Genomic DNA, 13,520 nt, shown 5'->3' with positions numbered 1-13,520 from the left:
CATTTTTAAACTCTTACTACTTCCACATACATTGACATAGAGCCACCATTCAAACTTTAAAATGAAGACAAGACATTCAACTATTCAACTTGTATTTATCTTTTCAATATCTATTATACTTTTTCTTCAGTTCCAGTTTAAGTTTCATGATGTTTTTTCACCCGTTTCAGAGTTTATAATGGGTGTGTATGGGACGGAATGTTGGGGCTAGAGTGAGGCAGCTCAACTGCTAGAGTGAGAGGAGCAAAAAAATTAATCTTAAAATCTTTTTTAAAACTGCTGCTGTGTCCACAGCGTTTGCTCTACAGGTATGATTTTACCCTCAAAACGTAGCCATGGCTGTCCTCTTTCATCCAATGTGTTTACTATTGTCCTAGGTGTTATGGTTCTTTCATAAATGTCACCAATGCACAGCCTCCTCCCTCCAACTCTTCCATAGACTCTAATGTTAAAATGGCTCAGAAGGTTCGTTTGAAAATCAGAAGAGCATGGTGTCTTTCCACTGTCACCACGTCCATATAATAAACTCCACAGACATGAAAACTGAGAATTTGGTAGACTAGAAGCTGCTGTCGCTCACGGTGAAAGAATTTCGTCAATACGACTTTTACTTTTCATTTGGGAACGATTTGTTTCGGCCTGACTTTTCTGTTCATTTTAAGCAGCAAAAGTGAGGCGCATGTCTGTGTCGTGTGTATGGAGCCATTGGGTGCAGTCACTATAGCAACCAGGCTCACACCTGCCTGCTTAACGAGCTCTCTCTCTCTCTCTGCCAAGATTTATCTTAAACACTTCTCTTTCAACTGCTGCTGTGTCCACAGTGTCACAGCCATCATTTTACCCTCAAAACGTCGCCATCGTTGTTCTTTTTCCAACATCTTGTCTTTCAAAGCTCAGAGATGTAAACTTTTTAAACTGTGTGGGTCCAAGTGGAGGGATCACATTTTAGTCATTCAGTGATTCAAAGAATATGACCTTTTAATATTCTTTCAGATGTTTTCTGACTCTAAATGTTCTTTTCTCATTTCTTAGGTTTTTCTAATTTACAATTAAAACATTTTCAGCTTTTTTCCAACTTCTTCTTCTGTGTAACCTTCAGCTTTTAGCAGTTCAGCACTTTTGTTTTCAGGTTAAATTCGTTTTTTTTTTTTTTTATCTCATTCAAAATTTTTAACTTAAATTCAGTAATTATTTCATTTCAATGCATACATTCAGATTCAAGCATTCACACTGCAGTTTCTTCAGAAAATGCACTTTCTAGTTCTATTTTATTCTGTATTCCGTACGTTTTTTGTACTCCTACTCCTTCAAAACCGTTCAACTTAGAAAAACCATTCAAACACCATTAGATTCCTCTTCTTTTGGACATGACTGCTTCTATTTTTCTCATTTTTAACATTTATATTTTTAATTTTATTCAACTTTATTCAACAAAAATTTCCCAAAATTTCCCATGTATTTCAATGGGGAGACCCTTCAAATCCTCATTCAACTTACTCATTTTTAAACTCTTACTACTTCCACATACATTGACATAGAGCCACCATTCAAACTTTAAAACGAAGACAAGACATTCAACTATTCAACTTGTATTTATCTTTTCAATATCTATTATACTTTTTCTTCAGTTCCAGTTTAAGTTTCATGATGTTTTTTCACCCGTTTCAGAGTTTATAATGGGTGTGTATGGGACGGAATGTTGGGGCTAGAGTGAGACAGCTCAACTGCTAGAGTGAGAGGAGCAAAAAAATTAATCTTAAAATCTTTTTTAAAACTGCTGCTGTGTCCGCAGCGTTTGCTCTACAGGTATGATTTTACCCTCAAAACGTAGCCATGGCTGTCCTCTTTCATCCAATGTGTTTACTATTGTCCTAGGTGTTACGGTTCTTTCATAAATGTCACCAATGCACAGCCTCCTCCCTCCAACTCTTCCATAGACTCTAATGTTAAAATGGCTCAGAAGGTTCGTTTGAAAATCAGAAGAGCATGGTGTCTTTACACTGTCACCACGTCCATATAATAAACTCCACAGGCATGAAAACTGAGAATTAGGTAGACTAGACATGGCTGTCGCTCACGGTGAAAGAATTTTGTCAGTACGACTTTTACTTTTCATTTGGGAACGATTTGTTTCGGCCTGACTTTTCTGTTCATTTTAAGCAGCAAAAGTGAGGCGCATGTCTGTGTACGTGTGTATGGAGCCATTGGGTGCGGTCACTATAGCAACCAGGCTCACACCTGCCTGCTTAACGAGCTCTGCCTGCCACTGTACCAAGATTCATCTTAAGCACTTCTCTTTCAACTGCTGCTGTGTCCACAGTGTTACAGCCATCATTTTACCCTCAAATTGTCGCCATTATTGTTCTCTTTCCAACACCGTATCTTTCAAAGCTCAGGCATTTAAACTTTTTAAACTGTGTGGATCAAAGTGGAGGGATCACATTTGAGTCATTCAGTGATTCAAAGAATATGACCTTTTAATATTCATTCAGATGTTTTCTGACTCTAAATGTTCTTTTCTCATTTCTTAGGGTTTTCTAATTTACATTTAAAACATTTTCAGTTTTTTTCCAACTCCTTCTTCTGTGTAACCTTCAGCTTTTAGCAGTTCAGCACCTTTGTTTTCAGGTTAAATTCCTTTTTTTTTTTTTTTTTTAATCTCATTCAATATTTTTAACTCAAAATTCAGCAATTAATTCATTTCAGTGCATACATTCAGATTCAAGCATTCACACTGCAGTTTCTTCAGAAAATGCACTTTCTAGTTAGTGTGAATGCTTGAAAAGCATTCACAGTATTGTTCTTCTAATCTTTATTATTAGTGTGAATGCTTGAAAAGCATTCACAGTATTGTTGTTGTAATCTTTATTATTATAATATTTTATTATCTATTCCGTACGTTTTTTGAAAGCCTACTCCTTCAAAACCGTTCAACTTAGAAAAACCATTCAAACACCATTAGATTCCTATTCTTTTGGACATGATTGCTTGTATTTTTCTCATTTTTAACATTTATATTTTTAATTTTATTCAACTTTATTCAACAAAAATTTCCCATGTATTTCAATGGGGAGACCCTTCAAATTCTCATTCAACTTACTCATTTTTAAACTCTTACTACTTCCACATACATTGACATAGAGCCACCATTCAAACTTTAAAACGAAGACAAGACATTCAACTATTCAACTTGTATTTATCTTTTCAATATCTATTATACTTTTTCTTCAGTTCCAGTTTAAGTTTCATGATGTTTTTTCACCCGTTTCAGAGTTTATAATGGGTGTGTATGGGACGGAATGTTGGGGCTAGAGTGAGGCAGCTCAACTGCTAGAGTGAGAGGAGCAAAAAAATTAATCTTAAAATCTTTTTTAAAACTGCTGCTGTGTCCGCAGCGTTTGCTCTACAGGTATGATTTTACCCTCAAAACGTAGCCATGGCTGTCCTCTTTCATCCAATGTGTTTACTATTGTCCTAGGTGTTATGGTTCTTTCATAAATGTCACCAATGCACAGCCTCCTCCCTCCAACTCTTCCATAGACTCTAATGTTAAAATGGCTCAGAAGGTTCGTTTGAAAATCAGAAGAGCATGGTGTCTTTCCACTGTCACCACGTCCATATAATAAGCTCCACAGGCATGAAAACTGAGAATTAGGTAGACTAGACATTGCTGTCGCTCACGGTGAAAGAATTTTGTCAATACGACTTTTACTTTTCATTTGGGAGCGATTTGTTTCGGCCTGACTTTTCTGTTCATTTTAAGCAGCAAAAGTGAGGCGCATGTCTGTGTACGTGTGTATGGAGCCATTGGGTGCAGTCACTATAGCAACCAGGCTCACACCTGCCTGCTTAACGAGCTCTGCCTGCCACTGTGCCAAGATTCATCTTAAGCACTTCTCTTTCAACTGCTGCTGTGTCCACAGTGTTACAGCCATCATTTTACCCTCAAAACGTCGCCATCGTTGTTCTCTTTCCAACACCGTGTCTTTCAAAGCTCAGACTTTTAAATTTTTTAAACTGTGTGGATCCAAGCAGAGGGATCACATTTTAGTCATTCAGTGATTCAAAGAATATGAACTTTTAATATTCATTCAGATGTTTTCTGACTCTAAATGTTCTCTTCTAAATTCTTAGGGTTTTCTAATTTACAATTAAAACATTTTCAGCTTTTTTCCAACTTCTTCTTCTGTGTAACGTTCAGCTTTTAGCAGTTCAGCACCTTTGTTTTCAGGTTAAATTCGGGTTTTTTTGGGTTTTTTTTAATCTCATTCAATATTTTTAACTCAAAATTCAGCAATTAATTCATTTCAGTGCATACATTCAGATTCAAGCATTCACACTGCAGTTTCTTCAGAAAATGCACTTTCTAGTTCTATTTTATTATTATCTATTCCGTACGTTTTTTGAAAGCCTACTCCTTCAAAACCGTTCAACTTAGAAAAACCATTCAAACATCGTTAGATTCCTATTATTTTGGACATGATTGCTTCTATTTTTCTCATTTTTAACATTTATATTTTTAATTTTATTCAACTTTATTCAACAAAAATTTCCCATGTATTTCAATGGGGAGACCCTTCAAATTCTCATTCAACTTACTCATTTTTAAACTCTTACTACTTCCACATACATTGACATAGAGCCACCATTCAAACTTTAAAACGAAGACAAGACATTCAACTATTCAACTTGTATTTATCTTTTCAATATCTATTATACTTTTTCTTCAGTTCCAGTTTAAGTTTCATGATGTTTTTTCACCCGTTTCAGAGTTTATAATGGGTGTGTATGGGACGGAATGTTGGGGCTAGAGTGAGACAGCTCAACTGCTAGAGTGAGAGGAGCAAAAAAATTAATCTTAAAATCTTTTTTAAAACTGCTGCTGTGTCCGCAGCGTTTGCTCTACAGGTATGATTTTACCCTCAAAACGTAGCCATGGCTGTCCTCTTTCATCCAATGTGTTTACTATTGTCCTAGGTGTTACGGTTCTTTCATAAATGTCACCAATGCACAGCCTCCTCCCTCCAACTCTTCCATAGACTCTAATGTTAAAATGGCTCAGAAGGTTCGTTTGAAAATCAGAAGAGCATGGTGTCTTTACACTGTCACCACGTCCATATAATAAACTCCACAGGCATGAAAACTGAGAATTTGGTAGACTAGACATGGCTGTCGCTCACGGTGAAAGAATTTTGTCAGTACGACTTTTACTTTTCATTTGGGAACGATTTGTTTCGGCCTGACTTTTCTGTTCATTTTAAGCAGCAAAAGTGAGGCGCATGTCTGTGTACGTGTGTATGGAGCCATTGGGTGCGGTCACTATAGCAACCAGGCTCACACCTGCCTGCTTAACGAGCTCTGCCTGCCACTCTGCCAAGATTAATCTTAAACACTTCTCTTTCAACTGCTGCTGTGTCCACAGTGTTAAAGCCATCATTTTACCCTCAAAACGTCGCCATCGTTGTTCTCTTTCCAACATCTTGTCTTTCAAAGCTCAGACATTTAAACTTTTTAAACTGTGTGGATCCAAGTGGAGGGATCACATTTGAGTCATTCAGTGATTCAAAGAATATGACCTTTTTAATATTCTTTCAGATGTTTTCTGACTCTAAATGTTCTTTTCTCATTTCTTAGGTTTTTCTAATTTACAATTAAAACATTTTCAGCTTTTTTCCAACTTCTTCTTCTGTGTAACCTTCAGCTTTTAGCAGTTCAGCACTTTTGTTTTCAGGTTAAATTCGGGGTTTTTTTTAATCTCATTCAAAATTTTTAACTTAAATTCAGTAATTATTTCATTTCAATGCATACATTCAGATTCAAGCATTCACACTGCAGTTTCTTCAGAAAATGCACTTTCTAGTTACCTATTCAGATTGTGTATCATGTTTTTAAACTAAGTAATAAAATAATAAAGTATATAATTACTGTTGAAAATAAGTAATCAGTAAAGTAATGGGATTACTTTCATGGAGAAGTAATTAGTAACTAATTACTATTTTCAAGTAACTTGACCAAACTGTGTGTCAGTAATGGTGAACAGTGTTCTGACTGCTGTCTGACAGACTTAGTAAAGACAGGCTAATGAGATTTTTCTTTCTTTTTTTTACAGGCCAAAATGAAAGTTTTTTTTTTTGCTATAATCACACTTTGAAAACAGCAGAAGCAAACACTGGACATTACTTCTAAGCTAGATTTGAGGTCTTACCTCCGATGTGATGCGTAATTGCCAGTAATGTGTCCACTGCCATCACAGCCTGGAGTAGGACACCTAGGGTCAAGAACACATTCACAGATCAGTGTAGTGCTTCTACAGACTTTTCAGAAAACAAAAGCTTTCTTGTGCACATATCCTGTGTCTTGCATTGTCTTTTGCTCCCATGTTTTCATTTCATTTCATTTAAATACTCTCCCTTTCTAAAAGAGAAACTCATAATTACATATGCAATAAAGCAAGCAACAGAAATCGACTGGTACTTAACTATAACACTTTTCTTTATATATATATATATATATATATATATATATATATTTTTTTTTTTTTTTTTTTTTGGTTTTTTTTTCCATTTTCACAAATAGTACATAATTACATAACATAATAATGTGTACAGTTCAGAGCCATAAACCCCCCCCCCCAAGCAACCCCCCCCCCCCAAAAAACACCCCACAAAGCAATAACAACCCCCAAAACAAAGCAAAAACAAAAACAAACAAACAGACTGAGAACTAAACACAAAACAAAACACCAGCTCAGATCCATCTAAAAAGTAAATAAAGAATATAATACAGTACAATACCTGTGGTCCCAGTAGTACATTGCAGTTTGAACACTCAAGAGAATCCTTGTAACATAATACTAGAGACATCAGGTTCCACATAATTCAAGTATGGTTCCTACACCTTGAAGAATTGGTCTGTTTTTGAGTGCAGTACACATGTAAGATATTCCAATGGCACTAGATCCAACACTACTCTTTTCCAACCTTTAATAGTTGGTGCTTTTTCATTAATCCATTGGAGTAGTATATTCCTCACCGCATAGGTGAGAATACAATACAACCTCCTATTATTCTTGGATATTAACCGCCGGCTGGGGAGACTCAGTATGAGAGACAAAGGGTCCATCTCCAATTTACAACCCAAAATCTTCTCCATTTCAGATAACACATTAGACCAATATTCTTGCAATTTCAAACATGAACAGAAGCTGTGAGTTAGGGTACCAATTTCTGTCTTGCATTATATTGATTATATTGATGTTTAGGGGCAGGGATAGCTCAGTAGGTAAAGTGGTCGCCCCATGATCGGAAGGTCGGCGGTTCGAATCCACTTAACGGCTACCCTGAGGTACCCCTGAGCAAGGTACCGTCCCTACACACTGCTCCCCGGGCGCCTGCTTAGTGGGCTGCCCACTGCTTCACTGAGTGAATGGGTCAAATGCAGAGAAAAACAAGTAATTTCCCCATGGGGATCAATAAAGTATCCATTATTATTATTATTATTATGTCTGCGAAATATGGATATATGCATTCTGTGTATGATTTTTAACTGTATTGCTTTGGTACGATTACAAACTGAGATTGATTTGGCATAACTCCAGACATGTTTCCACTATTCATTATCAATTATTATACCTAACTCCTTTTCCCGTGTGCCTTTAAGCCTCTGTGACATCACTGAAGGTACAGAATATAAAGCCGTAGAAAATATCTTCACAGGTACCTCTTTATCTGTTAAAAATAATAATTTCTTAACATGAGAGACTTCATGACTCTCACTGAAGTTAGTACTGTGCAAGATATAATGCCTTATCTGTAAATAATGGAAAAAGTCATGTTTGGGGAGAGAATATTTCTCAACCATTTGGTCAAATGGCATAACCACATTGTCGGAGAATAAGTCCCTCAGTCTGTGAACTCCTTTGTTCTTCCATTCCTTAAAACCTATATCAAACATCCCCGGTTGAAAGTGAAGATTATTCACAATAGGGGTGAACATAGATGTTAACTTCAACCTTCCCTCAATTCGACATACTGACCGTCAGGCCTTAAGTGTATTAAGTGTGATTGGATTATCACAGCCCGATCTAATATCTTTAAAGTTCTTAAAGAACAGTTATTAAGGGACAGTTAGTCCCTTAATGGATACTTTGAAAGAGAGGTTTCAATCCCCAACCAGATAGAGTGTGAATTATTTGTGACCCAGTCATGAATATAGCACATGTGAGTACTCAATTGATATGTACTAATACAGGGGTGGGCAACTCCAGGCCTCGAGGGCCGGTGTCCCTGCAGGTTTTAGATGTGTCCTTGAACCAACACAGCTGATTTCAATGGCTAAATTAGCTCCTCAACATGTCCTGAAGTTCTCCAGAGGCCTGGTAACGAACTAATCATGTGATTCAGGTGTGTTGACCCAAGGTGAGATCTAAAACCTGCAGGACACCGGCCCTCGGGGCCTGGAATTGCCCACCCCAGTTCTAATATTTGGTAAATCTAAACCCCCTACTGAACCTGGGAGCTGTAGTGTGGCCATCTTAAGTTTTGGTCTGCGTTTGCTCCATATAAAAGAGCTTAGCCAGCTATTCAGATCCTTCATCACCCTATTTGAAATTATAACTGGAATAATTTGAACAGGATATAACAGTTGAGGCAAAATATTCATCTTAACCATTGGTATACGTTCTAGCCAGGAAACAGGTAGGGAATTCCATCTCTCCAAATCCTGCTTTACCTTCTTGAACAGAGGGGCAAAATTTGCTTTATACATTTGTTTAAATTTTGGAGTTATAAATAGTATACAAAATCTGTGGGGGACCTCATGAAGAGGAAAGAAAACAGTCCAGTTGGCACTGAATTAAGGCTCCCAGTTGGCATAGCCTCCGACTTAGTCAAATTTACTTTATAACCAGAAAACTGACTAAATGTATCAATATTTATTTATTTATTTATTTATTGTCATTGTCAGAGAACAATGAAATTGCATTTGGGGCTTCCGTACAACCCGTAAATAAAATAATGAAGAAAATAATAAATACCCCTTAAAACCCAAGTGTAAATATTTAACCCAGTGTGACTCCAGTGCAATAAGACAATCCTTAGCAACAACATGAGAACATGACAAGTAAACATGAGAACCTGACAAGTAAGTTCAGTGCTATTAAGAAGTTGGATATGGTTATTGTCCGTGAGAGGGGGGCAGAGAGTTCAGGAGCCTCACAGCCTGTGGATACAGGCTGTTGGCCAGTCTGGATGTTCTGGCCTGTATAGACCTGTACCTTCTCCCTGAGGGCAGCAGATGGAAAAGGTGGCGCGCAGGGTGATGTTGGTCCCGCAGAATACTGTGCACCCGTCTCAGACAGCGAGTGGGGAAGATATTACTAATCTCTGGCAGACTTATTCCAATAATTCTGCCAGCTTCTTTCACCACCCGCTGGAGTGCTTGCTGATCGGCCTTGGTGCAGCTGGGGAACCACACTAGAAATCCATACGTCAGAACGCTGCTGATGGCACAGTTGTAGAAGTTCAAGATCAGAGATCTGGGAATGTGTGCGCTCCGCAGTCTCCTCAGGTAGTAGAGGCGCTGTTGGGCTTTCCATGCAACTGAGGTGATATGGTTGCCCCAGGACAGGTCCTCGGTCACAGTTACCCCCAAGATAATAATGTTAAGTAAAGCCGGTACTGATGTCTTGCATCCAGAGAAAGCACCAAACCGCCCATGTTCCTTTGCTGAGCAGCCTGAATCAGACTGAGAAGGGGCCTGACATTGTTACGGGAATTACGGCCTTTTATAAAGCCTGTTTGCTCTTCTTTAATAATTAGAGGCAGGAGAGTTTCGAGTCGAGTAGCTAATATTTTAGAAAGTATCTTCTGGTCCACATTTAGAAGAGCTATCGGTCTATAAGAGGAACAAGACTCTGCACACTTCCCCTTCTTCAAAATAAGAGAGATATTAGGTTCCCTTACAGTCTGAGGTAATCTATTACGCAAGAACGAATATCTAAACATATTAAGTAATGGGTCTATTAACAGCTCACTGAATTCTTTATAAAATTCTCTACTAAAACCATCAGGTCCTGGGGCTTTTCCGTTCTTTAAAGTTTTTATAGCGTTTAGTACTTCCCCTCTAGAAATGGGAGCATTGAAGGTGGTCTGTTGTTTTGTTGCTATGGTAGGCAGATTGAGCCTGGAGAAGAAATCCTCCATTAATTCCAGTGCGTCAACTGGTTGTTCAGATGTATATAGTCTACAATAAAATTCTTTGAAGATGTTATTTATGGTTTTACTATCATATACACGCTCATTCTGAGCATCACAAATAACTGTAATAACTTGTGTTTCGGATCTTTTCTTGGTAAGATATGCCAAGTATTTTCCGGGTTTGTTTCCATGTTCATAAAATCTTTGTCTACAGGGAGTGCAGAATTATTAGGCAAATGAGTATTTTGTCCACATCATCCTCTTCATGCATGTTGTCTTACTCCAAGCTGTATAGGCTTGAAAGCCTACTACCAATTAAGCATATTAGGTGATGTGCATCTCTGTAATGAGAAGGGGTGTGGTCTAATGACATCAACACCCTATATCAGGTGTGCTTAATTATTAGGCAATGTCCTTTCCTTTGGCAAAATGGGTCAAAAGAAGGACTTGACAGGCTCAGAAAAGTCAAAAATAGTGAGATATCTTGCAGAGGGATGCAGCAGTCTCAAAATTGCAAAGCTTCTGAAGCGTGATCATCGAACAATCAAGCGCTTCATTCAAAATAGTCAACAGGGTCGCAAGAAGCGTGTGGAAAAACCAAGGTGCAAAATAACTGCCCATGAACTGAGAAAAGTCAAGCGTGCAGCTGCCAAGATGCCACTTGCCACCAGTTTGGCCATATTTCAGAGCTGCAACATCACTGGAGTGCCCAAGAGCACAAGGTGTGCAATACTCAGAGACATGGCCAAGGTAAGAAAGGCTGAAAGACGACCACCACTGAACAAGATACGCAAGCTGAAACGTCAAGACTGGGCCAAGAAATATCTCAAGACTGGTTTTTCTAAGGTTTTATGGACTGATGAAATGAGAGTGAGTCTTGATGGGCCAGATGGATGGGCCTGTGGCTGGATTGGTAAAGGGCAGAGAGCTCCAGTCCGACTCAGACGCCAGCAAGGTGGAGGTGGAGTACTGGTTTGGGCTGGTATCATCAAAGATGAGCTTGTGGGGCCTTTTCGGGTTGAGGATGGAGTCAAGCTCAACTCCCAGTCCTACTGCCAGTTTCTGGAAGACACCTTCTTCAAGCAGTGGTACAGGAAGAAGTCTGCATCCTTCAAGAAAAACGTGATTTTCATGCAGGACAATGGTCCATCACACGCATCCAAGTACTCCACAGCGTGGCTGGCAAGAAAGGGTATAAAAGAAGAAAAACTAATGACACGGCCACCTTGTTCACCTGATCTGAACCCCATTGAGAACCTGTGGTCCATCATCAAACGTGAGATTTACAAGGAGGGAAAACAGTACACCTCTCTGAACAGTGTCTGGGAGGCTGTGGTTGCTGCTGCACGCAATGTTGATGGTGAACAGATCAAAACACTGACAGAATCCATGGATGGCAGGCTTTTGAGTGTCCTTGCAAAGAAAGGTAGCTATATTGGTCGCTGATTTGTTTTTCTTTTGTTTTTGAATGTCAGAAATGTATATTTGTGAATGTGGAGATGTTATATTGGTTTCACTGGTAAAAATAAATAATTGAAATGGGTATATATTTGTTTTTTGTTAAGTTGCCTAATAATTATGCACAGTAATAGTCACCTGCACACACAGATATCCCCCTAAAATAGCTAAAACTAAAAACAAACTAAAAACTACTTCCAAAAACATTCAGCTTTGATATTAATGAGTTTTTTGGGTTCATTGAGAACATGGTTGTTGTTCAATAATAAAATTATTCCTCAAAAATACAACTTGCCTAATAATTCTGCACTCCCTGTAGTAAACTTAAGGTTAAGTTCTTAATCTTGTGTAAAAAGGCTATCTAAAGTTGATCTGACAGCAGATATCTCTTGCAGTAAGGCAGGAGTTGGGGAATCAGCATAAGTACTTTCTTTTGTTTTAAATTCTGTCATTAACTGATTCTGCTTCCTCAATTTCTGCTGCCGCTTATTGGTATAATTTAATAGTTTCCCACAGTAGGGCAGAGTCATTTGTTGACTGCCGGTTGATGTACAAAAAATATCTAAACTCAGTGTTGAAGTAAGATATAAATGTATGGTCCTTTAGAATAGTTGTATTTAACCTCCAGTATTTTCCTCTGTTTACCATATCTTTGAGAGAGAGATCCAGCATTACATTGGCATGGCCTGAGATTAGAATACTACTAATTTCACACGATAAGACTAAGTGCAACAATAGCCCTGGTAAAAAAAAAAAAAAAAATCAATCCTAGTTTTATTCTCCATACATCTACAAATCTCAAATCTTCACAGATAGAATTAAGTGCCTTAGCTTGTGGTGAGAGAGGCAAAGGCTTGTGGGGGAGCCTGTCAATAACAGGATTCAGTATACAATTGAAATCTCCCCACACTATAGAAATGTCAGAGTTAATCTCAGCGAAGTCTGTAAATACTGTGGTCATAAAATCAGACGAATGAGCAGGATGGTAGTAAACATTCAATATAGAAACAACCATACCCAATAATATTCCCTTGACTATAACATACCTTCCATGCCTGTCCTTGACACACTCTGTATTTGAAAAAAGGGGGCTTTTCCTCACAAGGATTGCACCCCTCTACTTCTTGAGGTAAATGACGAGAAAAATACCTGTCCAATTCCACCTTGCGGTAATTTAAGGTGTTCTACATCATATAAATGTGTTTCTTGCAAAAGTACAATATCAATGTGTTCTTTTTTCAGAAAGGTGAGTATTTTTCTCCTTTTAATACGATTATGGACCACTCTTACATTCCATGTACACAAATGCAGCTGATTACTTGCCATATTATTTAAGTCACCTACTGATAGACAAGTTACTGACGAGTAGTGTCTTCCTGCCTCTGTTCAAGTGAATGAAGCAGCGAAATGGCCTCCTTCGGGGTGTTAAATCTCCTCTGAGTCCCGTTCACCATTACTCTCAAGGTAGCTGGGTATAGTAATGCATAGTCCACATTCATCTTCCTCAGCCGCACCTTTACATCATCGAAAGGTTTCCGTCTTCGAACGACCTCAGCTAATCATTAAAGAAGGAAATCCTAGATTCCTTACATGTGGGGCTGTCCTTGTTAGATCGGTGGGGTCCGAGCCGACGAGCCGCCTCCATCACGCGTTGTTTATCTGCATAGTTGTGAAACTTCATTATAAGTGGCCTGGGATGTTGATCAACGCCGGGCTTCGGTGCTGAGGATCGGTGTGCTCGGTCAAGTTTCAGCCTCCCTGCCTTTGTGTCCATCTGGAGGTACTCCGGGATCCACTTTTCAAGGAACTTAACTGGATCTGGGCCCTCCGTGCCTTCAGGTAAGCCGACTATACGTACGTTGCACC

At 38.6% G+C, this 13,520-nt stretch overlaps 1 protein-coding gene across 7 annotated transcripts in view; it reads right to left on the bottom strand.

Moving 5' to 3' along the window:
* LOC147306232 (myelin transcription factor 1-like) overlaps positions 1-13,520 on the bottom strand; it is a 101,058-nt gene that overhangs the window by 63,077 nt on the left and 24,461 nt on the right. For all 7 annotated transcript variants that reach the window (XR_015126735.1, XM_086278749.1, XM_086278750.1 and 4 more), the window contains exon 14: positions 6,206-6,268. Coding sequence is in view for 6 of the 7 variants with exons in the window: in XM_086278749.1 (XP_086134875.1) it covers positions 6,206-6,268 (63 nt within the window). In the remaining variant the exon portion in view is untranslated. The remainder of the gene's footprint in view (positions 1-6,205; positions 6,269-13,520) is intronic.

This window comes from Aulonocara sp. 'chitande type north' Nkhata Bay, linkage group LG20 (assembly GCF_057382095.1).
Source record: "Aulonocara sp. 'chitande type north' Nkhata Bay isolate Kocher_YH1m ecotype deep benthic linkage group LG20, A_spYH_male_GT1.1, whole genome shotgun sequence".
Lineage (NCBI taxonomy): Eukaryota > Metazoa > Chordata > Actinopteri > Cichliformes > Cichlidae > Aulonocara > Aulonocara sp. 'chitande type north' Nkhata Bay.
This window is presented reverse-complemented; position numbering and strand designations above follow the sequence as displayed.